This window comes from Mytilus galloprovincialis, chromosome 2, assembly GCF_965363235.1.
Source record: "Mytilus galloprovincialis chromosome 2, xbMytGall1.hap1.1, whole genome shotgun sequence".
Lineage (NCBI taxonomy): Eukaryota > Metazoa > Mollusca > Bivalvia > Mytilida > Mytilidae > Mytilus > Mytilus galloprovincialis.
Window position 1 is genome coordinate 100,618,417 of NC_134839.1, and position 23,421 is coordinate 100,641,837.

Genomic DNA, 23,421 nt, shown 5'->3' on the forward strand with positions numbered 1-23,421 from the left:
CCATGTAAATATGACATCCATTTATATAATTAATTGTGTAGAATTATTGCATGTTTGTCATTTATTTTCCTTACTTCTTATAGTCATAAAGCATGTAAAGAATGTGCATTGGCCATTAAAATAAGAATATATTTTAATAATCTGATTCAATGAAAAGCTTATATCCTTACTGGTATACATTTTTCGAGCAGTTGATGTAATTTTATGTTGTTTGCCTTATGTTATCATAACACTTATCTTATTAATATATTTATAGAAATTTTAATGCAGCAAGCCTTAGTTGGACCAAATCCAAATAATCTGATTTTATCATACCTGAAGCACAGTGTTACTTCTCAGGTATATTTGTATAAAATTATCTTTTAAAAAGATTAAGGTTCATGTGGACCCTATGGCTATGCTGTGCCTGAAAATTTTTACAGATGTGCAGGTTTGTCTGTACTCCGAGTAAATTTTGAGGTGAAAATACGGCCATTTTAGTCAAAGGGTCCACATGAACCTTAACCTGTATATATTTGAAAACAGTAGAAATTACAATGTTTGATTACTGTAAACCAACTAAATTTTGCGAGCGATTTATTTTTGCGACTTTCGCGAGTAGAAAAATAATGCGAATTTAAATCATCGTGGATATGTAAAACTTTCATCTTTCTTTATTTAACTACATCAAGTATCTAGAAAATCCCGAAATTAAATTACCGTGAAATGGAATCGAAAGGGCTAAACGCGAATTAAAGTATCCGCGAAAAAAAGTTGGTTTACAGTATGTTTCACCTGAGTTTAGTTTTCTTTTTTTTCTTTTAAATTGTTTCGCATTGTGTCAATCTAGGGCCTTTTTCAGCTTACTATACAGTTTGGGTTTTGCTCAAAGTTGTATGGTGACCTGTGGTTGTTCACCCCATGACTTGGATGGATAGTTGTGTCATTTAAATTCATATTGTTACCAGGCCATGTTTCCTTATTTATTATATTTTATATACATCTCTTAAAAGAAGCTTCATTGATTTGGAATGATTCCTGTCATATCAATTATCTCTGTCATGTGTCTGTGTACCAGTACATTAAATATATGTAAATAAGTGGGAACAATACAGAATGATAGGGTAAGTGAGGGTTAAGACAACAAAATAACTACTAATCATTTGTATTCTGTTAAATTTTAACATTTCAAGCATGTATATGTATGATTCAAATACCCTGGTGATTTGAAAGCATATTTTTTTCCTTTATTGTTATAAGCCAATAATAACAGTGAGTGTCAGGTTCTCTAACACATTATTTTACTTTCATAGAAGGTCCTTTATAAGTATGACAATTCCTTGGAAAGATCAAGTATGTCAAGAGATTTTCAAGAGGAGAAATTAACCCAATACATAAAATTAAAAAAAAAAAGTTTATACAAATGAATATTATGAATTCCGATTCACCAAAATATTCACTTATGTGATTGTTTATTTTCAGGTTATACCTTACAATACTGCATTAGGACTTATAACAAAATATGATGAATTCTCTAAACCTTACTGTATACTAGGTCTCATCAATATGGTGGAAAATATTGCCACAAATTTCAGGTATTCTATCATATGTAGCTCAAATGGTAGAAAATGTAGCCATTGTCTGCAGATACATTTGAATTGTATAAGATATAGATTGATTGGTGTTAAAGACCAGTGTATTTGTCAAACCTGCGACTTTTGTTGCAGAAATAGGGATAGTGAATCGGCGGCGGCGTTAGCTAGCTTCTTAAAAGCATTATATTTAAAAATGTGGAAGACCTGGATGCTTCATACTTTGTATATAGATGCCTCAAGTTACGAAGTTTCCGTCAGTCACATGTCTAATGTCCTTGACCTCATTTTCATGGTTCAGTGAGTACTTGAAAAAAAGTTAAGATTTTTTTGTAATGTTAAATTCTCTTTTATTATAAGTAATAGGATAACTATATTTGGTATGTGCATACCTTGCAAGGTCCTCATCCATGTCAGATAGTTTTCAATTGACCTCAACCTCATTTCATGGATCAGTGAACAAGGTAAAGTTTTGGTGGTCAAGTCCATATCTCAGTTACTATAACAATAGGTCTAGCATATTCTGGGTATGGAAGGACTGTAAAGTGTACATGTCCAACTGGCAGGTGTCATCTGTCCTTGACCTCATTTTCATGATTCAGTGGTCAAAGTTAACTTTTTGAGTTTTTTTCTTATCTTCTAATACTGTCTGCAATAGGTCAACTATATTTGGTGTATGGAAGTGTTTTCTAATCTTTATGTCAGTCACATAAGTTTTATTGGACCTTGACCTCATTTTCACGGTTCATTGCTCCGTGTTAAGTTTTTGTGTTTTGGTCTGTTTTTCTTAAACTATAAGCAAAAGGTCAACTATATTTGTTGTATGGAAGAATTCTTAGCTGTACATGGCTGCCTGGCATAGTTCATCTGACCTTAACCTCATTTTCATGGTTCATTGGTCAATGTTTAGTTTTCTTGGTTTATGCTAAGTTTATGTGACAGTTGTGATAAAGCTTTATATTTAGGACTATCAATACAATATCAATGATTAGTAAAGAAGGCGAGAAATTTCAGCGTGTGCACTCTTGTGTTAGCTATTTCATGGCAATCTGTTTATTTTTATTGAGAAAGCAAGATCACTCAGAAAAAAAACACAGACCTGCGGTAAGAAAACTGCTGGTCTTATTCACTGTATGCACCTGCACTGTAGGGAACTCAAACTCACAACCTCTATTTTAGTTTTTGGGGAAGACGGCTTCAAGCCGTCAATCCCCTATGGGGTTGACCATAGTGACATTCCCTCACATCATTCATTTTGTTTTTATAGTGTGGAAAACCCCCCAACAAATCTTACTAAGATTGAAGAGAAGGAGACCCAGAAATGAATAGTTTGACTTTAAACACTTTTTTACACATTTCCCTTCTGTTTCTCACGAACTTATCGTATCTTGAGCTCTTCTTTACACTGTTTATGTTTCTTTTTACAATCCGGAAAAAATCAGTATGACGAGATATTCTAAATATATCCAACCTACATTGTATTTTATAGTGACGTCATTCTTGGAATGCCACACTACGCAGAAGCAGGGATATCCTTCACTGGTTATTTAAATCATTCTCAGAGATCGTGCACTAATTACACATTGGTATTTGTTAAATTTAAACATAAAAATGTTTGCTGTAGATGATTCAAACATCAACATGCAATACTTTAAATTGTAGGTAAACAACTTTCAAAGTAAACAAAGATCGTGGGGATACATGAGATAGGGGAGAGAAACGATTTCATTAATTTTTTTTTTGTAAAAATGCTGTTTTGAGAATCTTCCTCCAATTCAGGAGCACCTCAATTGTTGAGTAATTATCCACTAAAATAAAAGTTAATGTACCTAAACACTTAAAATGTGACATTTCATTGGATTAGTAGTCTTCCATTTAAACTAAATTTTTGTGTACCAACATAATCATTGTAATGGTAAAAAAAAAAAATGTTGCATTTTGTAGTTTAAACCTATTTATTCATGAAATTTACAAATATTTCAAATTTAGGATTTGGAAACAAGCTTCACGTTTTTGTAAAAATGCTGTTTTGAGAATCCTCCTCCAATTCAGGAGCACCTCAATTGTTGAGTAATTATCCACTAAAATAAAAGTTAATGTACCTAAACACTTAAAATGTGACATTTCATTGGATTAGTAGTCTTCCATTTAAACTAAATTTTTGTGTACCAACATAATCATTGTAATGGTAAAAAAAAAATTGTTGCATTTTGTAGTTTAAACCTATTTATTCATGAAATTTACAAAAAATTCAAATTTAGGATTTGGAAACAAGCTTCACACAGTTTACATCAATCATATTGTTTTTTTATTAGTACCTGTTTCCCTGTGATGAGAGTTGTAACTGGGAACTTTATCAATGGAAAGTTAAAACTGAATAGATTTTTCAGTCCAAACTTTCTTAAGAAAAAACTTAAAAATCAAAGAGTACTGTCACAAAAAATGGAAAATGGCCCTATCCTGCAGTTCAGTGGTACACAATTAAGATTTCAAAAAATATTGTAGTTGTTGTGAAATGACAGAATTCAGTTGAAATTTAGATAATTAACTATCAACTTTAATCATATGTTTAGATTTAGAAGATGCAGATCTCTTCCATTGGTCGAAATTGAATCTAAACTAAGGAAACGAAATTACATTAAACAACAATTGATTTCAATATCGTCAACCTTTCTACATGTTCTAGCTGTTCTTTTTTTCATTCTTTATATGCAGACTATCAAAAGATACCCCCCCCCTTTTCCAAAAAAATAATTAAATAGAAACAAGGGCCGTCTTTCCCCTCAGAGCTATTCAGCTCTTTGATTACATAGTTTTGGTTGTTTGACTCATTGACTGACATCCCTATTATCCTAACCTATACTGCAAAGGGAAAATAGGCTAGCTTTGTTTCAGAATTATTTATTTGTTACTGCTTATAGACCAATGTCAGATTTTCATCAAGAGTTGTGTCCCATACACTACTGATTAAACTTTTAGTTACCATATTCATTGAAAGAAATAGAAAAACAATATTGTTTGCATCCCTTTTAAGACAGTTTAAGTCATGATTCAAATTACTTGTATGCTAATTCTTCATCAGATATCAATAAAAACAAAAGTAAACTTATTAAATTTCATTCATATTGCAGATATATTAAACTATAAATGCCATTACCTAGACTGAAATAAAAAAAAGTAGAAATAGTTGGTTAGGCTTACATGTACATTGTACATCTTCTTTCATGGTCAATATTTATATTCCTCCATTATGGCTAGTGACAACTTATTTTGTTTTGATTATGCAACAAAGATTATAAAAAAAACCACTGTTATTTTACGATTTAAATAAGAAAAAATAATTATCGAATAACTAATAGAAGTATTGACATAGAGAAATATATTCAACAAATGACTGAACAACACATGTCACTGGGAAATCAATGTAATTAATTGCAACCAATGTAATAAAAGCCTTATGTTTAAAGCATTATAAACATTTGAAAACTATTTTATTTTTAGTTTTGTTGCAAGTATGGATAATGGTCTTACCACTTGCCGTTGTTTGCAAAGTACCATACACTGGTTACTGATAGGTATATTACAATCACAACAGAGAGTAAAGGAGACGAGGCAACCACAGCAGGAATACATCTCTATCATTGACAGAGCTAGTACAGCTATACAGAAAATTATAGAATTACCAACAGTACAAGCATTATTATATGTGGCTATGTCAGATGACATGGGTATGTAAGAGCTGATACAGTGTAACCTGTGAAATCTGACACACTGGGGGGGGGGGCAAGAAAAAAATGTTGGATTAAGCAGAGTGTCGGGATACTCAGATTTTTCCTGCAAGTAAAGGCATATTTTCGTATCATGAAAGTTTGTCAGTTAAAGCAGAATAATGTAATACTCAGGTGTCGGATTAGGCAGGTTACACTGTATTTACTTTATTGTTAATCACTGACCTTTTACCTTAGACTTTTCTACCAAGTTGTATTTAAACTCATTCTACTAATCCATGAGATTTACTCATGTTATGTCACAACCAACTGCTTGATTGATGGTTTTTTTCAGGAAATATGTTTACTATAATGTTAGTAAGTAGAGTAAAAATAAAATAAGTCAAGTACTTTACCAGTTACTAGTATAAAATTTACATAGTACATGTAGTACTTTTCAACTTTTGTCTTGTTTAGCACATGTAAATTTAAATATAGTTTTCTATGAAAAACAATTAAAAAGAAAATATCAAAACTAGTGTAAAGAAGAAAAGGATAACAAAACTTAAAAACTCTTTCATGTGGTTATTGATTTCCAAAATTGTTTCCTTGATATATATATATTTATGGCCTGGTTCATTTCAGATAAATTTAGAGAATTTGAACAAGCCGAAGTGAATGTACGTGGAACATTGAGTCAGATACACAATGATGCTTTACCAGCCCAAGCTAGACAGAAAGTGACAGCAATGTTAAATTCATTGTCAAAGTAGGTTATTTATTTATTTCGTCATCCAGAGTACTGTAATTTCAGAAATTATTATGATGTTTTTATTATTGTGGAAAATGCGACAGGGTTATAATCACAATAATTTAAACTCGCATTTTGAAATTTTTTATATGAATTAAAAAGGATTTTTCTCAACATCGCAAAAATTTAAATCACATTTTAGTAAAAAAAGACAAAATCGCAATAATAAATGCATGCAATAATTTCTGAATTTAATAAAATGACATTGGTAATCTGAGGGTACAGATAGTTTATTATTTATGATTCTGCTAGTGGTGAATTTTGTAAACTATTTTTAACACCCCACATACCAAAACCAGTTTCCGTTCTCTTACCTTAGTTTGCCTGTACAAAATGTTATAAACTTATACACAATACTTAGTACCACAAAACACAAATCAAGGTTATTATTGGATTATTTTAAGAGTATTGATAAGCATTGTTCTTTGTAGAATGTTATATTCATGCAAAAATCTTTTATTTAACTTGAAATTAAGAGATCAGTTTTTCAAGTGAACACATGGAATCCGTTGAATATTGATACTGCTGAATATTTGTCCATCATTGGCTCACACCAAACAGCAAGCTATAAAGGGCCCCAAAAATGACGAGTGTAATACCATTCAAACGGGAAAACCAAGGATCTAATCTATATAAAACAAGAAATGATAAACACTTATGAACCACATCAACAAACAAGAACAACTGAACATCAGATTCCTGATTTAGGACAGGTGCAAACAAATAATTGCAGCTGATTCTTTGTCAAGCTTGGCTATACTTTAAGTCTTTTGGTTACATAATTTCTTCATTGTTTAAAATTGGTTTCAGTTTTTTCTTTGACCTCAAGCATCATTAAGCCACACCTATTATCAAAATGTACATTTGGTTTTAAAAAATTGTCACTTTTTAATGTTATTACTGTTAATCAGATGAAAGATAAATCATTTATGATAAGATCTATTTTATATGTCATTTCATATTCAATTTAAGGATACAAGAATTTGCACCTCCAAGTCAGGCAGTATTAGAAGTGACGACCTTACCAATATGTCCATCCATCAGTGTGTTAGTTGCTATAGAAGCCATACTGAACCCAACTAATGATATACAGCCATTTGTAGAACAGATATCTGTTACAGAGAAACTCATGGTAGCCATTCTGTTTTTTAAACCTTATATAAGTGTAGAATAATAGAAGTATTTACTTTAAGATGTAGATCTACTCAGTGGATTTAAAGACAAACTCAGTGTTCTCCCCAGGGTTTTTGGATAGCGCTGTGGTAAACGAGTAATTTTCAACAATTTTCAATAACTGTGTCGCAGCGCGCGGTTTGTTTGTTATTGATTTGTAATGTGTTTTTCTTATATTATGCCATTGATGTTTTCTCTTGTAATGATGTCCTCATCATGCTCATGGAAGTTACCCCTTTGTTTGTTAATGTTATTGTCTGGATATAGAAGAAGAGTCTTTTTTTCTCTATTCTAAATTCATATATAAAATCCTCTAGTCCGAGATTACTCTGATGTCCAACGGCTGTTTTGCCAGACAAGCTGGGGCCGTCCCACAGCCCAAGCTTGTCTGGCAAAACAGCCATTGGACGTCAGAGTAATCTCGGACTAATAATCCTCATATAATCTGTGTATAAAACCCAAGGAGAAGTCTTTTTCCATGATGGGTCTATACAAGACTGCCAATGTGGAGATTTCTAAGCACTAACAGGTGATGTTGCAGAACATGTAGGACCAACAATAAAGTTATTGTCAGCTTCTGTGTTTGGTTTTGTTACCCACTGTAGCAGTGTGCTGTTAATCTTACAAAGTTTGACAGGAATTGACATTTTTTAGCTTAATGATTTCTCATTTTTCTGACCTTAACATTTTATAATATTCAAATGGCTTCATCCAAGCTAGACATCAAGAAAGTGAATTTCTTAAGTCTAGTATCAGCTTGGGGTTTGTTTTTCTAATCATATCCTCTGAATTGTTTTTAAATTGTAAAATTCAATATTAAACAATTATTAGTTCGAACTGATGATAATTAATACTTTAAAGACTTGCTCATTTTTGGGGTTCGTATGGAGAGTAAACCCGGAAAATTCATTGTACAAACAAAATAAACAAACCCCTGTGTTTGATCGTTTTTAAAATCATCGTTTGTTCAAAGTTCGTAAAACAAGTTTGTGAGTGTCGTCGGAAATTCGGTCAATTTATTTCATCTCATATCCATCCATATATGCCTCTATATATTCTTTTAATTAATAAAATAGATGTCAATGTTGAAATCTTTGTTTATTTTGATCAAAGACGCCATTTTATAAAATTTATTAGACTGGTTCTGCAGAGTTACTTAATACAACGGAAATAATTCATTCAGAAATAGTTAACCAGTCGAACACTTGATCTGAAGTGAAAAGCGGGAAATTTGAAAAAAATTACGAAAAAGATATAGCGACGCGCTTTCGTTGGATAGCGCTGCGGTCAGTGCAATAGAACAGTGGGAAATTGTGATAGCGCTGAAAATCACAGCTCTAAAACGGCCTGGGGAGAACACTGAACCTTTTTTTCTCTCTTCTATGATTATTTTCATGAGTTAACAGTATCTTCACTTTATTCTGTACAAAAGCATTGAAGTTATCTTTGCTTGCTTGCTAGAGGAACAATGAAACCACCATTACTTTATTGATTTTCTATTGAAAGAATATATAACCAACCAATCAAATCATGAGGTATTTACAAAGGATGATGAAAACTTGTTTTTTGTATTGTATTAACAGCTGATAAAAAAAATTGTTTCTACCAAGTAAACAAACAAATTTACTTTTATGGACTAAATTATAAATACACACTAAACAGATCAGACTGTAAGACAAATTTAAATCTTTAAAATTTCATTATGTATACCATGCTAATTTCTGTATTTTTATTAGGATTTGCAAGACAACACATGCTCTTGTTCAAGTTGAAGGTGAAGGGAAGGGAAAAATTGCATCAAAATAAAATCTAATTAAATAAAAAAAATCATGTTCAACATTCACTTTTCCATTGTTTTTGCTTGAATTTTCAGAAGTTGACACGGCCATATCTATATAGTGAGTTGATTAGGGCCTGTTTCATGGGTCTGATAGATGCTAATGAAAAGGATAATGAATTAAACTGGGCTGCGTTCACATACCTAAAGGTAGGGTGTTGTATGTGGTTAAATATTTAATTTTGATGGATCTTTTTAAAGATGTGTAAAGATTTAAAAAAAATTCATAGAATGTTTGTTTACTTTTATGTGTCATAAATAATTCTACCACTGTTCACGCCATGCCAAAGTAAAATGAATTTACATTTTAACAAATCAAAACAGATTTTTATTTTACAAAATGCACTCTTCATTGTAAATGTTTTATCATGGGTTAATCATGCTTGCTCCTCGAGAGTAGATAACACTGTGGATTCATTTATTTTTGGGGGTACCAATTTTCATGGATTTACATGTTTGTGAATATATAATTCTGTGGTTTTCCCAAAGTCTACTTTCAAGCCAATAGAAACTTTGTTGTTCATTGAACATTGTAATTCATGGTTCACATGCAACCACGAAAACTACGAAAATTGGTATCCAACAAATAATAAAAGAATTCCACAGTACATTGTCTGACAGAAATAATATGTGATGGATTGACTAGTGGTAATAATTTTTTGCAGCTTCCACAAGTAGTTGTAAAGATGAACCAGCAGGCTCCAAGAAATGATTTCAGTACAGATATAGAGCAAGGAATAGATCTACTTCTTAATTCTGTTCCTCTTTTGGACCTGACTGATATTAAACTAAAGTAAGCACTGGCCCCCTAGAAAATATTGAGATATAACAATGCACAAATTGTAAAGTGACTCTTATTTAACATAACTGACATCAAACTGAAGTGAGTGTAAAGCTTTCAGGCATCCAGACAGTATTATTGAATAGTTATTGATATTCATATTTTTTGAATTTGTTGTTCAGTATTTGTTGGTTGTTATGAGGTATACTACATTGTTTTTTAGGTTGTGCACACAATAATTATAATTTTTTCATTCATTGACTATAAAGATATTTACATGTTTTTCTATTCCAGCTGTGATTGTGTTCAGTTTCTGTTACTAGAGTTTACTAAGCATGATCTGATTACTGAGAGCCAGTCTCAAAGACTGTTACATAGAAGGTACTTACAATAATGTATGAATTAAATCTGGTTCCATAATCATGGATGTATAAAAAAATATTTTATAAGAATCTATTAGAAGAACATGTTTCTGGAATAAGTTTGATTTGACACATGAAACGGGGTAGGCTAGATACTTATATCATTTAAGGACATCAACACTAAAACTAAACCAGTATAGAAAAAAGCAACTTGGGTCAATTTTGCCTCTGAGAGTAGCCACAATAATTTACATAAACTTAAATAATCAATAAATTGAAAATTCACACTCAAAATGTTTCAATTAAATCCGGTCAACAGTCAAATACAGACTTTACTTCAATATATCTTATTTGTCTGTTTGACTGTTGAGATAACTGGAAGACAAACATATGACAATACCCTATTTGTAGGAGCACTGAATCTGAGAAACCTGCCAAGGCCAGTGATGTTGCTACAAAGCCTACTCCTAGTCTAATTATTAAGGCTGAACCTACAGTTGGCAGTATCTTAAAGGTATTTACAGAGATATCCTCATAGCCTTGTATTTCAAAGGTAATATTTACATCAATATGAATGAGGAATCTATATGTGAGTATTTTGAAGTTAATCAGAAATCACATTTCCTTCTATTTAATTGGTATACATGTATGTCATTTCCTTAATCAAGTAACAGTTGTCTTAATATTACAGCAGGATTTTTTTTATAATTGATACAATTCATCTTTTGTTGAATTTACAAAAAAAAATATATTGTGATATTTATGGGGATACATGAAAGTTTTCTTTTCATACTATACGAATGGTTACCAGTATTTTGTAATAAGAATTTCTAGTGTTAAGTTGTGTCCTAGTTACCAGCTGGTTTTAGAGAAAACTGATGCTGATGTGAGATAACCTGTTTTCAATGATACTAGGAAGTACACTGAAGGCATCTTTATACTTATTGTAGCAGTAATCATCAACCAATAGATTTGATAATTGGCATGAATATTATATATCATAAAGTGCTTGTTATAGAAATCCAACACTGCATCTTTTAATTGTCTTTTTTGCACTGATTTGCTTATAGGAGCTTTTGTTGTACCTTTAAAGCTAAGAGTGGCAAATATATAAATATTTTACAACTTTAAGAGACTAAGTAAAATGTTTTTTGGTTTTTAAATTCTGTTCAAGCCTTATGTATATATGTTCTCTCACAAATTTTTCATTACCAGTAAAAATGTTTTGTAAAAGCAAGAAGTTTTAAATGGATGGACAATGATATCTTTTTTATTTCAATACTTTGTTTTATTTTTTTATTCAAGATTTTTTTTTCATTGTTTAACAGGATTCTGTTATAGTTAATTAAAATATATTGTTTGCTGTATATATTCAACATATTACATGTACATTTATTTTAATTAAAGAAGCTGAAATTAAAGTGTGGAGCATAACATTATTTATTTATTCCAAATAACCAATTTATAAAAATTATGAATAGTTATATTCCCACAGTTTTTGATGGTCAGTAAAAAAAGCCTGTCTAGAGAAACTATCAGAGATTGGTTTTAGTTCTTTGTATCAACTTTGTGTTGTTGGTTAAAATCGTACCTTCCTGTTTTCTTTCTTGTAATTCCTTACTCATTCATGGAAAGAAATGTATACTTCTATCATAGATATATCAAGGTTTTTTTTATTGGAGCTTTAACATTTCTTGTCATTGCATTGGGGTGTCAATATTATTTCAATACTGTACTTTTACTTATTATTAAAAAGATCAGTTGATAAAAAACTAGATAGAAAGATCAAAAGGAAGGCTTTAAACATTATAACCTTTCTAGTGAATACTTCTTTGAGTATTTGATTAAGTTTGTATATTTCTTCAATACAAGAATACATGAATTATCAGGAAAAAACCCAGAGAGGTCCAAGTTATTCATTTACAATGATCACTAGCCTGTCCACACTGAGTTAATGATTTCCAACATGCTTATTGCACCAGTCGTAATGAATTAAATTGTCAGTTTTCTTTTCAAAGTTTGCCAAAGGTTTGCGGTTCTCTCAAATTAGCAACCATAATATGGTAGAGTTTTAAAAATGGCCAAAAATCAATGAAACAATTAAACAGAAAAGATAGAGGGAAACAATTACTGTTAAAACAAATTTACTGCATGCCATTTGAAAAACCTTCTCTAGACAGCCTAAACAGTGAAGCCTTATATGTTTTCTCTTTATTATCAAGAAGACTCCACTAAGATTTCAGCTTCTTATGGTTGTGATTTATTTTACTTTCAGACTCTGCATACAAATGTCTCTGCTCTGAACAGCTCCAGTGCAAATGTATGTCGTAGTGGTAGTAATCTTTAGTAGTTTTGTTTAGTTTTATGACAGACAAGAGGGTCACATATCTTTTGTATGAATTATACATAAATCATGTAACTGAAGAACTTCACACCTATTTAAAAAAAAAGAAGTAAAAGTAATTTCTTAATGGTTATATACTCACCTATAGTGGCTTAGATTTATTCTTTTTTATTCAGAAGATTAATAACCATTTTTTCATGATTTTTTTTTAATTTAATGTTGAATCAATATTTCTCAAAATAGTGGAGTATTATGTATAAAATTACAATAGTAAGCTTTAAACCAGATGTGGTTGGACCTCTTTTGTTTGTCATTATAGATGTTAATGTTGTTTGATTTGATGCCTTCAAATATTGCATCCATGTAACAATTATCTTAACTTGGACAATTTAGGAATATGCATGTTTCTATCAAAATCTATTTGAAGTATCAAAATTTGTGCAAATTTGGTACATTGAATAAGAATAGTTGCACATTTTAAGTTGTTAAATCTTTTCTTCTGGTCCATCATAAGCCTTAAAATTGTATAAATGTATATTACCAATTATGTTCTACAATAATGCACCTTAATAATGCAGAAATAGGTATTCATTTGAATCTTTTGTACTTTTAACAAGACATAAAGAAAAGGGAAATTATTTGCCTTTCAATGATTTTTATTAACCAAAAAAAATAATTCATTCATTGTTTAAGCATTTAGTATTAAGAATGGTTTTCCGGAGGCTATTTTCTCTCTCATTAATAATGAATTCACAAAAATGTAATATCCACCGTATTTCTTTCAAAATAATTAATATTGGGCTTTTGCAAAGATAATTTTTGCATGCATTATTTTGCTTGCCTTATGCTGCTATACTAAAAGTGGATTTTGTATTAACTTTTAACGTTAATAATTAATGAATATTTTTCTTCAAATGAGTGTCATTTTGTTTTTACCATGTATTTGCAATTTAGTGTTTTTCTTACTGATTCAATCAAAAAATTATGAATTGTATATATATTTTAACCTGAAGAAGAGCTATATGCGTCTTTCTTTCAAATAAAGAACACTTGAACGGACCGTATTAAGACACAACATATTGAAAGTTGATACTTCTGCAATCTGGTTGATCTGCTATTTTCCTTCTTCGATTGAAGCTTTGAAAGTGACTTTTGGAATGTTTTGTTTATGGTAATCCTTGCCCAGTATTTTCTAAATGGTTTTCCAAAGAGTTACTCTAATATTTGCAAATGAAATATACATTGTCGCATGTTTAATTTTCAGTAGTATTTATTTATTTGTACATCCCCACTAGGTTGAGGTTATAGCTATAAAAGGGTTTTCAGTCTCAAGTGGTTGCTAATATACCAGGATAAGGTTTGATTCAGAAGAGTTCATATTTCCTGTGTAAGACTCCATCAACCAAAAAGTTTATTTTTATTATAAAGTTTGTAGTCCTAACAAATCAAATAAGAGAAACCAAGTCTAGATAAACCAGTTAATCCAAAGAGTGCTATATTTTTCTGATAAACAACAAAAAATTATACAATGTTATGATGAAAATTTGGAAAGTTTTCAAACAAAATTAAATTAAGGATTATGAATTTGATATACTCTTCATTTCTAACAAATAAAAGTAAACAATTGTTAGCCTTCATCAGACAAGAACACATTGCACAGATTTACAGGTGACTGAAGTTCATATACTGATAGTGTTGTTTATATCTAGTAATGTATATTTACAGACATTAGATGCTGACTGTTCTAAGAACCAAGAAGCTTTAATCAGTGTATTGTGTCATATGTTATCGGGGAAAAGTTTTGATCTCATCATAGCTGCTGCTGCTGCAAATGGAACATTACAGAATTTTGCTGTCAAACTTGTCAAGTTAGTATTATTTCTTTCTTTCAGAGCTACTAGTAAATTAACTCATCATAGATACCAGAATTGCAACTTTGTATTTAGGCCAAACACACGTTTTGTCAACAAAAGACTCATCAGTGACGTTCGAATAAAAAGAAAGTTAAAGAGGCCAATTAGCATATGAAGTTGAAGAGCATTGTGGACCAAAAATTCTTAAATGTTTTGCCAATTACAGCTCTGTTATCTATTCTTGAAATGGAAAATAATATCAATTGTAAATAAAATTACTCCTAGATTTATCTGTATACTTACTTGATCATATACTTGCTAAAAAGACTCTATCGTAAATACATTTACTGTCATGGACCACTGTAAATATTTGTTTTGAACAATTTTGGGATAGGTTGTGTACGGTACTTCTTGTATATATTAAATGGACCGGTTTAAAGTGGAAAGATGTTGAAGTTAAAAATAAAGATTTAAAAAAAAAATTTCTTCATTTTTCATCTGGATATGAAAAGCATAGTTAAATGGGGAAAAATAAAAATAAACCAATACCCCTCATCTTAGAATGGTATTTCTAAGGTTATTTAAGTGAGACATGTTTGCAATTTTTGTTTTTAGATTCCTTGTTGACCCTCACTTTGTTTTGTGAGAATTGATAGACATCAATGCATGGCTTTGTTTAAACTTTTCATTAATCATGAAATGACCCAATATGTCTAGTTTGTACATGCTCCAAACACTCAGATATTTATGTTTTCTTCCCCCATCAACAAACCAACCTGAATCTTTCACATACATTTTTTTAAACCAACAAATTAAAAAACCTGATGATTTACAAAAGTGGGATAAACTGTTTCAAAATATCAAATGTTTAGAAAAAGAAATGTACAATTTAATTTACCAAATGATATGGCTATAATATCGCATTGAAAGTACAAATGTGGAACATGTTATTTTAATTTATTTTTACAATTTTATAGGATAAATGAGTATGCTAAACAAGTACAACAAACCCAAGGGGAGAGTTCTAAAGCAGCTCAGAACAGGGCATTGTTGTTTGATATCTCCTTCCTGATGTTATGTCATATCACACAACTGTATGGATCAGAAGTAAGTCAAACTTAGAAGGATTGTCAAACCTCACATTAAGTACACAGACAATCTGCCTGAAATGATTGAGATTTAGTTTTAGAAATTAACCACAAAATTAACAGAAGAAAAGCACCTCTTAACATTTTGTGTTTTGAGCTGTATAGTAAGTTGAATCTTTAAATACTAATTCAATTAAAATTATACATGCTTTAAAAGGAAGGCTAATATATGGGGATGGAAATGAGCTTTAAAATTATATACTTTTCGTGTTCTTTGGTTTTTTTTTTGCTGCTTTTCTTTGCTTTTCAAAGTAGATCAAAGGTATATATTTCTAGAGATAGAATTTTCTTATACTTTGCCAAATGAGTTATCTCCCCTTAAATAGCTTATTTGAAATCATTGATTCTAAAAACACAAAATTTTTATATTTGTTTGAACATTTTGAATTTTACAATAAATCACCAAGTTTTCTTTACCGGTATATAGATAAATAGTCTAAATAAATTGCAAACGTGTCTTCAAATTTGCAGATTTGAGTTGCATTGCACTTACTTCATGAATTTTCCTACCATTTTCATAAAATCATTCAAGAGCAATTAAGGGAATGCAACAGTTTAAAATGAAATAAATTAATGACTCAAAACTTTCTCAGACATTGCTGACGTTTCTTTCGATTTTGAAGACGAAATTAAAACCCAATGTTTTGCGAAATACTAGAACGAGCAATTCCAGACTCATTTTCAAGATTAGTTTTGTTTATCAAATTCACAGGAAATCATCGGCATTTTAATTCTTTAAATATAATAGTTGCACTGGCTTTATTTAGCATGAAATCATTTTCAATTTACGATTTAGTGTGTTATCTGCAGAAGAGAATTTCAACATGCGTATTACATAGTAAACAAAGCATGAGTGTTAGAAGTGAAAAAAAAACCCCTTTTTTCTACGTAAATTAAATCAAAGTTTTAATTTAATCTTAAATCAAAAATGACATTGTCTTAGCTGAAATGTAATTAAATAATGAAGACAGTTGTTATGGAATTTTAATTTATTTACAATTAAGTTCTGAGCTTATTAATCATTAGCCAATATTCCCCTGAGGCATTACAAAAGTTATTAGGAGGGCCCTCAGAATTATAACACTATACTGGAGAAAATACAAAATTGGGATTAAGAAAACCGATCTTAACAAAATGACCGAAATTATTTCTACAAAAATATAAAATTTGACCCAAATCCCAATCTATCGTTTTATGACAAAAGGATTTCAGAATCGGTCTTTTCTGCCATATATGACTGTTTCCAGACGCTTGCTCATTAGCAAAAATACCACATCTTATTACTATATGTCAAGTAATGATTTTCTTTTCATCATTTCAGATAGTAACTACAGCCCCTGATTTCTTTGACACGTTTTTCTATCAGTGGGCCACACAGTGTTTACCTGAGGATAGTAAATATAAGTGTATAGATAACCACACACCTACAGAACAAAATAAAGTGGACCAGTTACTTGGTAATCTGCTAAAATCACATGAACTGAATTACATGTAAGTTCACATTACAAGTGTTTAGGGTTCTGTTATTCTCATTTCTAATTGGTTTCATGTGATTGATTGCGATAAGTTTATTCCTTTGGTCTGTATGTTCCATAAAGTTTTTGTCCCATTCCAAAGCCTTCAGGATAAGCACAATAAAAGAAAGTATTTGTCAAGAGCATTCACTCACTATTGCAAATAATTTGTGAATTTTTTTTAGTTTTAACATGTCATTATTTGATATTTTGGAAAAATACCAAGAAAATAGACTTCTTTTGAACATATTTTAGTCAGTGTGTTATTGAAAATGTGTTTTGTTTACAGTATGACCAGATGGCAAGAAATGTGTACCAACATGCCATTTGTGGCACAAGAAATTCTGTTTGCCTGGGAACATGGTGCCTTATCTCCTGACTATGTAAAGGTAGGCTTAACATTTTATTATTCTTTAAAAGTGATTAATATATTATGTATATCCCTCTACCAACGCAAAGTGGGAATTCATATTTGTATCTTTTCATGCATTGTGTCAGTCGCTTCTTGTAAGTGCTTACTTTATTACATGTTTTGGGGAGAATATATGCCATAAGGATGATTGCATTATGAGTGTTTTCAAACTTTCTGTTGTTGTTAAATTTTGTGATATTTCCCATATGTAAGAGAACTATGAGAATATAAAATGAACACTTTATCATACTCGCATATCAACACGGAAATCTGACTTTCATCGATCAAAAATATTTTTTATGAGAATTAAAAGATCAAAAGTTGTATAGTTTAGGTTATTAAAAATTAAATGGGTATAATCCTGCATGTAGTTCTGTCACTGCTATTAAAGTATTCTCAGATTTGGCGTTATTCAATATATTCTCTAGATCATATCAGTAGTCAAAACCTACCGATGGGTATCTTTCACTGTCTTGATTTGGACAATGGTTGTTTTATTTCGTTGGACACTTTAAATTCGTGGATAAAGTCATCCACGAAAACCATGAAAATTGGTACCCCACGAATAAAAGTACTTTCGCAGTAAGGGTTATTTCAGCAATTTTCAAATGAAAATAATTAGATCTTTTTTTATACCACACTTCAATATGTGGGGTGTGGAATATTCTTGTTTTATCCCTGTTCTCTCGTCCTTTCAGTGAAATATTCTGTGCATTTTTATAAGGAACTCTACGTTTTAAGTTTCTGAAATTAAGTAGCAAGCTGCTTGAGATGCATGTTCATATTAGTTGCTCAACAACTTCCTGCTTACATAATAGTTATATATTCTTAAACATATTGGAGGTGGTAGGAAAGGGTGTTATCCCAAATTCCTGTTTTTTTGTCTTATTATACCCCTGCTTAAAAAAGGGGGGTATACTGTTTTACCTCTGTCCGTCCATCCTTCCGTCAGTCCGTCCGTCAGTCCATTTCAGTCAGTTCGTCCCATGAATATTTTTCGTCACATTTTTCTCAGGAACTACAATACAACGATTTCTGAAATTTGGTTTCAGGGTTTATATAAGTCAACTATACCGTGTGATGTGTTTTCGGATTTATCACTTGACATTTTCCTGTTTACCGAATACTTGTATGATTTTACACATGATAGTCAAGTTGAAAGTTTTTGTCACATTTTTCTCTGGAACTACAATACAAGGATTTCTGGAAATTGGTTTCAGGGTTCATACAAGTCAGCTATTGATGCGTTTTCAGATTCATCACTTGACAACTTCCTGTTTACCAAACACTTACATATTTTTACACTATAGAAATTATCCACTTGCGGCAGGGGTATCATCAGTAAGCAGTAGCTCGCAGTTTCACTTGTATTTCCCTGCAGTAATATGGATTTGGCATCTCGTTTCATGTGATCACATGCATAGTTAATCAAGGTTCTGTTTACTGAAAACTTATTATAGTGGTATCATCATCTTGTTTTATTTTGTTTTGTAATTTTACTAATTATAAGAACTTTTTTGCAATTAACATTTCAATACAGTCTTGTGTTAAATTTGTTTATCTGACCTGACTCAAGGACAATCATACCATACCATATCTCCTTGATTTTTACTGTTTATTCACAGTCAACATTACACTTTTACACTAATAGCACCAACATATAAGAGTTCAATCTTTGCAAATATTCAAGTTTTTGGTTTGACCCTGTTGTTGGTCAAAATCCTTACTTTAGCACTTGGGACTAGTACTAGTGCGTTAAGACATTAGAATCTGTGCAATTCTTCACAAAAATAAGACTTTCCATGACCTAAAATAAGAAATTTGTATGTTTGAGCTTCATTTTTTTGTAGGAAAAGCTCTGTTTTGTAAGAAAATGTCCTCGATCTTTCAGTTGCATGGGGATTTTTATGTAAAAGTTTTGATATTTCTACAAAATGATAAAGAGTAAGATAGAAGATTTGGCAGTAGATCTTATGAATTTTTTTTAAGAATTCATATCTGATTGACACCATGGCATTGGTTGAATTAACCTCATCACTTATTTCTGAAGGCTATCCTTTATTTGAGACCGAATGGTTGCAAGAAATTAAAAAATTTGTGAAATTTAGGAATCCAGTACAGAGATGGGAGATTCATTATCATTGTTTTATGTTTATACAAAAGAGATCAAATTAAAGACTCAGAGACGACAAGACGTTCGTTTCATCAATACTGAATTTTGTTTCTATGCCTATTACAGACAATAGATTTTGGTCCTAATGGGTCATCTCTTTCAATTGGTTCCATTATTCTGGTTAAGTCATGATTTTGATCAAGGTTGACTCTAGAATAAATGACTGTATGTTCACAAGGAAATTTCTGGGATTGAGAACATTTTTCTTTATTTTCCATATTCCTGGTTTTGTCACTTTTAAATAACAGTTTCCTGCTGTTTGAGAATTTGACATTTTAGGTCATTCAGGAAGTCAACTGTATATTGTGTGTGAATATCTCCAAATTTTATAGATTACAACAAATGTTTGATAAGAAATCTTATTAGAATAGAATATAATCATCATAATTATCAAAAAATTTATCTTAACCTCTTATCTCACCAGTCCAAATGTTTAATATGAACTATTACTACCATCTGTTATATTGATTGTTTAAAATATTAGATCCTTTGAAATCAGTTGATGACTTGAATGTTACCTTGCCAATAAACTTGCTTTTTAAAAAGCTAATTTTTTTCTGATATTATCCTCAGATTGTCAACTTGTTATCTTAGAAGTTAAATAAGATATGATCCACTTCATTCATCTAATATGGTTATTGTTACATTCAGTATACATTTATGTTTGTGGGTAACAGTTTTTTGTGGATTGAGGAAAAATTGTATGTTCCTGCAAATTTGATTTCTTGGTTTTGCTGAAGTTTGCATTCAAGCATGTAGAAAACTAGTGTTTCATTGAACATTTAAATTTGTGGTTCACCCTTGCCCACGAAAGCCACTAAATTGATATCCCACAAATAATAATGAATCCACAGTTTATGCAACAGGTCTACTATACTGTACTTAGTGTATGGAAATATCTATGATGTTCAGGTAGTCTTGCAGGTTTTATTTGACCTTGACCCCATTTTCATGGTTCATTGCTTAGTGTTAAGTTGATGTGTTTTGGTCTGTTTTTCTTAAACTATAAGCAATAGGTCAACTTTATTTGTTGTATGGAAGGATTGTAAGCTGTACATGTCTGACTGACATGGTTCATCTGACCTTGACCGGATTTTCATGGTTCATTGGTCAATGTTTAGTTTTTCTTGGTTAATATAAAAATAGAATATGTGGTATGATTGCCAATGAGACAACTCTCCACAAGAGACCAAAATGACACAGAAATTAACAACTATTGGTCACCATATGACCTTCAACAATGAGCAAAGCCCATACCACAAAGTCAGCTATAGGAGGCCCCGAAATGACAATGTAAAATAAGTCTGTTCCTAACTATAAGGAATAGGTCGTTATATTTAGTGTATTGAATGATTCTAAGATGTACATGTATTTCTCCTTTGGTTCATATGACATTGACCTCATTTTCTTGGATCATGTGAAGTTTATGTGATAGTTGTAGTAGAGCTTTATATCTAGGACTATTAATATAATATCAATGGTTAGTAAAGAAGGCCAGACATTTCAACTTGTGCACTCTTGTTACCTTCTCTATATAACAAAGAGTTCCATTTTTGTTTAATTTTAGCTGTGTTTCCGCCTGGTAAATAGTACATTGTACTTAGAAGGCATGAAATTGATACCTTTCAACTAGGAAATAATAATTTTATTAAAAATATACATAAAGAAATATGTAAAATCATTTCATAATCCTCTGAGTTTGACACAATGAATTATTGCTTTGTTCTGGTCTTCAGATGTTCGACAGCAACCTACCAATAGATTTTTACTGTCTGTAAAGCAAAGACTTAACGGATAAGAAATGTCAAGGTCTGATTTTTCTTTATAAGCTATTATAGAGCCTTGAGCATTAAGAAGATGAATTGCACTATTTCTTGTATCGCACACAATGATATTTCCAAGGTATGTTGTTGCTATATCTCCAGGAAGGAAGAAATGTTCTGTAGGTATATCATATGGATGTCCGTTATAAACCCATTTCAGATTTCCATCTTTGTCTAGCGTAACTATTCTTCCCTTTACCGAACTAGTACTCAAATCAACTATACAAATGTCTTCATTCGAATTTGTAGTTATTCTCCAGGTAAAGTCAAATATGTCTAATTTGTTTGACCCATCTGCTTTTTTCAGAGTGAAACTCTTATATTCAAATTGATTTAATTCTTCTCCGTTTGCACTTAGTTTGATAATAAGTTGTTTACTTTTGGTATCTTTATTGAGATTCTTCCACAAGTCTTTGTTAATAACACCTATCAGTAGACTGTTATCTACAGTTGTATGAAGAGCTATAGGTTTCTGAGGAGATAAGTCCTTGAACGTTTTCACCTGCCCATCTGGATTAACGCTAAGGATTTTACAATAGTTTTTCATGGTGCAAAGTTGCTCTCCTGATTTTAAGATGGTCATGTCATCTATTTCTGGTAGACTTATTGTATTCAATGTTTTGGTCTTTTCCATTGTTATACCTAGTTTAATTGCATTTTTTGGACTGCTTATCCAGAAAGTATTATTTTCAGATTGTATGATTTTCTGAATGTCACCAAAATTTGTTGTAAAGGATTTTAAGATTGTTAGTTTAGGTTTAAACTCTGGGTTAGGAATAAATACTATTTCTAAATTACCAATCATTTGAACAAGACTTTTTTGTTGGAAAATTCCTTCTGTAAACTGAGGTGATTGTTGAATGTGATCTATTTCTATTTTACTAATTTCAGACAAACTATGTCCTAGACTTTTTATATCTCTTAGCATTTTTTCTATATCTCTAGAATCTTTGCTTTCATTAATATAATTTTTATAATATGAAAGATCATTTTTTATTTTAGATATTTTGGATTTTTGTTCAGAAATGTCGGAGCTTATTAAATCCCATTTTTCATGTATTTCATTAAGTAATGTTTGAGTATGTTTTTTCACCTCTCCAATGAAAAAGTTCTCTCTCTCCTTTATATTCCTCTCTGCTTCTTCATATTTTTGCTGATGAATGAAATTAAATTTGTTTAATATTTCTACTTCCTTTTCAAATTTGCTAAGAATATCCACATCAATTTGTGTTTCAAACTTTGTCAGTTCTATCTTGAATTCATTATGAATATCATCAACAGAGGGCAGATTATGATGGTTATGATATATGGATTGACATGAGGTACAGGTCAGTTCCTCACATGTTCTACAAAAAACATCACAAATTTTGTTTCTATGCCTATTACAGACAACAGATTTTAGTCCTAATAGTTCATCTCTTTCAATTGGTTCCCTTATTCTGGTCAAGTCATGTTCTTTTCCAAGATTAACTTTAGAATGAATAATCTTACAACCTTCACAAATATATTTGTCACACTGAGAACATTTCCAGCATATGTTTGTATTTCTATCACATAATCCACAGGTTTTTGCTGTTTGAGAATTTGACATTTTATTTCTTTCAGGAAGTTAACTGTACATTGTGTTTTGAGTATCTGTAAATTTTACATTAAACACAACTGTTTGATACACAATCTTATCAAAATAGTAAATGATCATCATAATTATCAACAGCTTTATTGATGTCAGATGATCAGTTCATTTTGACTTTAATCTCACTGTACCAAATGGCCAATGTGAACTGATATGTATTACCGTCATTTGCTATAAAAAAAATATTTACTCCTTTGAAATCAGCTTTAAAAAAATGTATGCTGACTAATTTATTTGATCTGACATTTGGAAGTACTGTGGACACATTTTTCATGGGAT

At 30.9% G+C, this 23,421-nt stretch overlaps 2 protein-coding genes across 5 annotated transcripts in view; one reads left to right on the plus strand and one right to left on the minus strand.

Moving 5' to 3' along the window:
• The window catches only part of LOC143065129 (mediator of RNA polymerase II transcription subunit 24-like), a 49,242-nt gene that overhangs the window by 4,076 nt on the left and 21,745 nt on the right, over nucleotides 1-23,421 (plus strand). For 3 of the 4 annotated variants that reach the window (XM_076238498.1, XM_076238497.1, XM_076238499.1), the window contains exons 3-16: nucleotides 257-339; nucleotides 1,462-1,574; nucleotides 5,073-5,299; nucleotides 5,924-6,047; nucleotides 7,062-7,221; nucleotides 9,136-9,249; nucleotides 9,765-9,892; nucleotides 10,175-10,261; nucleotides 10,654-10,756; nucleotides 12,518-12,562; nucleotides 14,312-14,454; nucleotides 15,417-15,546; nucleotides 16,909-17,078; nucleotides 17,391-17,490. In XM_076238498.1, the coding sequence (XP_076094613.1) occupies nucleotides 257-339; nucleotides 1,462-1,574; nucleotides 5,073-5,299; nucleotides 5,924-6,047; nucleotides 7,062-7,221; nucleotides 9,136-9,249; nucleotides 9,765-9,892; nucleotides 10,175-10,261; nucleotides 10,654-10,756; nucleotides 12,518-12,562; nucleotides 14,312-14,454; nucleotides 15,417-15,546; nucleotides 16,909-17,078; nucleotides 17,391-17,490 (1,727 nt within the window). The remainder of the gene's footprint in view (nucleotides 1-256; nucleotides 340-1,461; nucleotides 1,575-5,072; nucleotides 5,300-5,923; nucleotides 6,048-7,061; nucleotides 7,222-9,135; nucleotides 9,250-9,764; nucleotides 9,893-10,174; nucleotides 10,262-10,653; nucleotides 10,757-12,517; nucleotides 12,563-14,311; nucleotides 14,455-15,416; nucleotides 15,547-16,908; nucleotides 17,079-17,390; nucleotides 17,491-23,421) is intronic. The other variant, XM_076238500.1, reaches the window with a different exon arrangement.
• On the minus strand, nucleotides 21,317-23,183 carry LOC143065127 (uncharacterized). The gene has a single exon (XM_076238495.1). It carries the CDS (start codon nucleotides 23,098-23,100, stop codon nucleotides 21,370-21,372), a length of 1,731 nt encoding a protein of 576 aa, XP_076094610.1. The 5' UTR covers nucleotides 23,101-23,183; the 3' UTR covers nucleotides 21,317-21,369.

Coding starts and splice junctions, on each gene's coding strand:
- LOC143065127 (XM_076238495.1), bottom strand. CDS start 23,100: ATGTCAAATTCTCAAACAGCAAAAACCTGTGGATTATGTGATAGAAAT.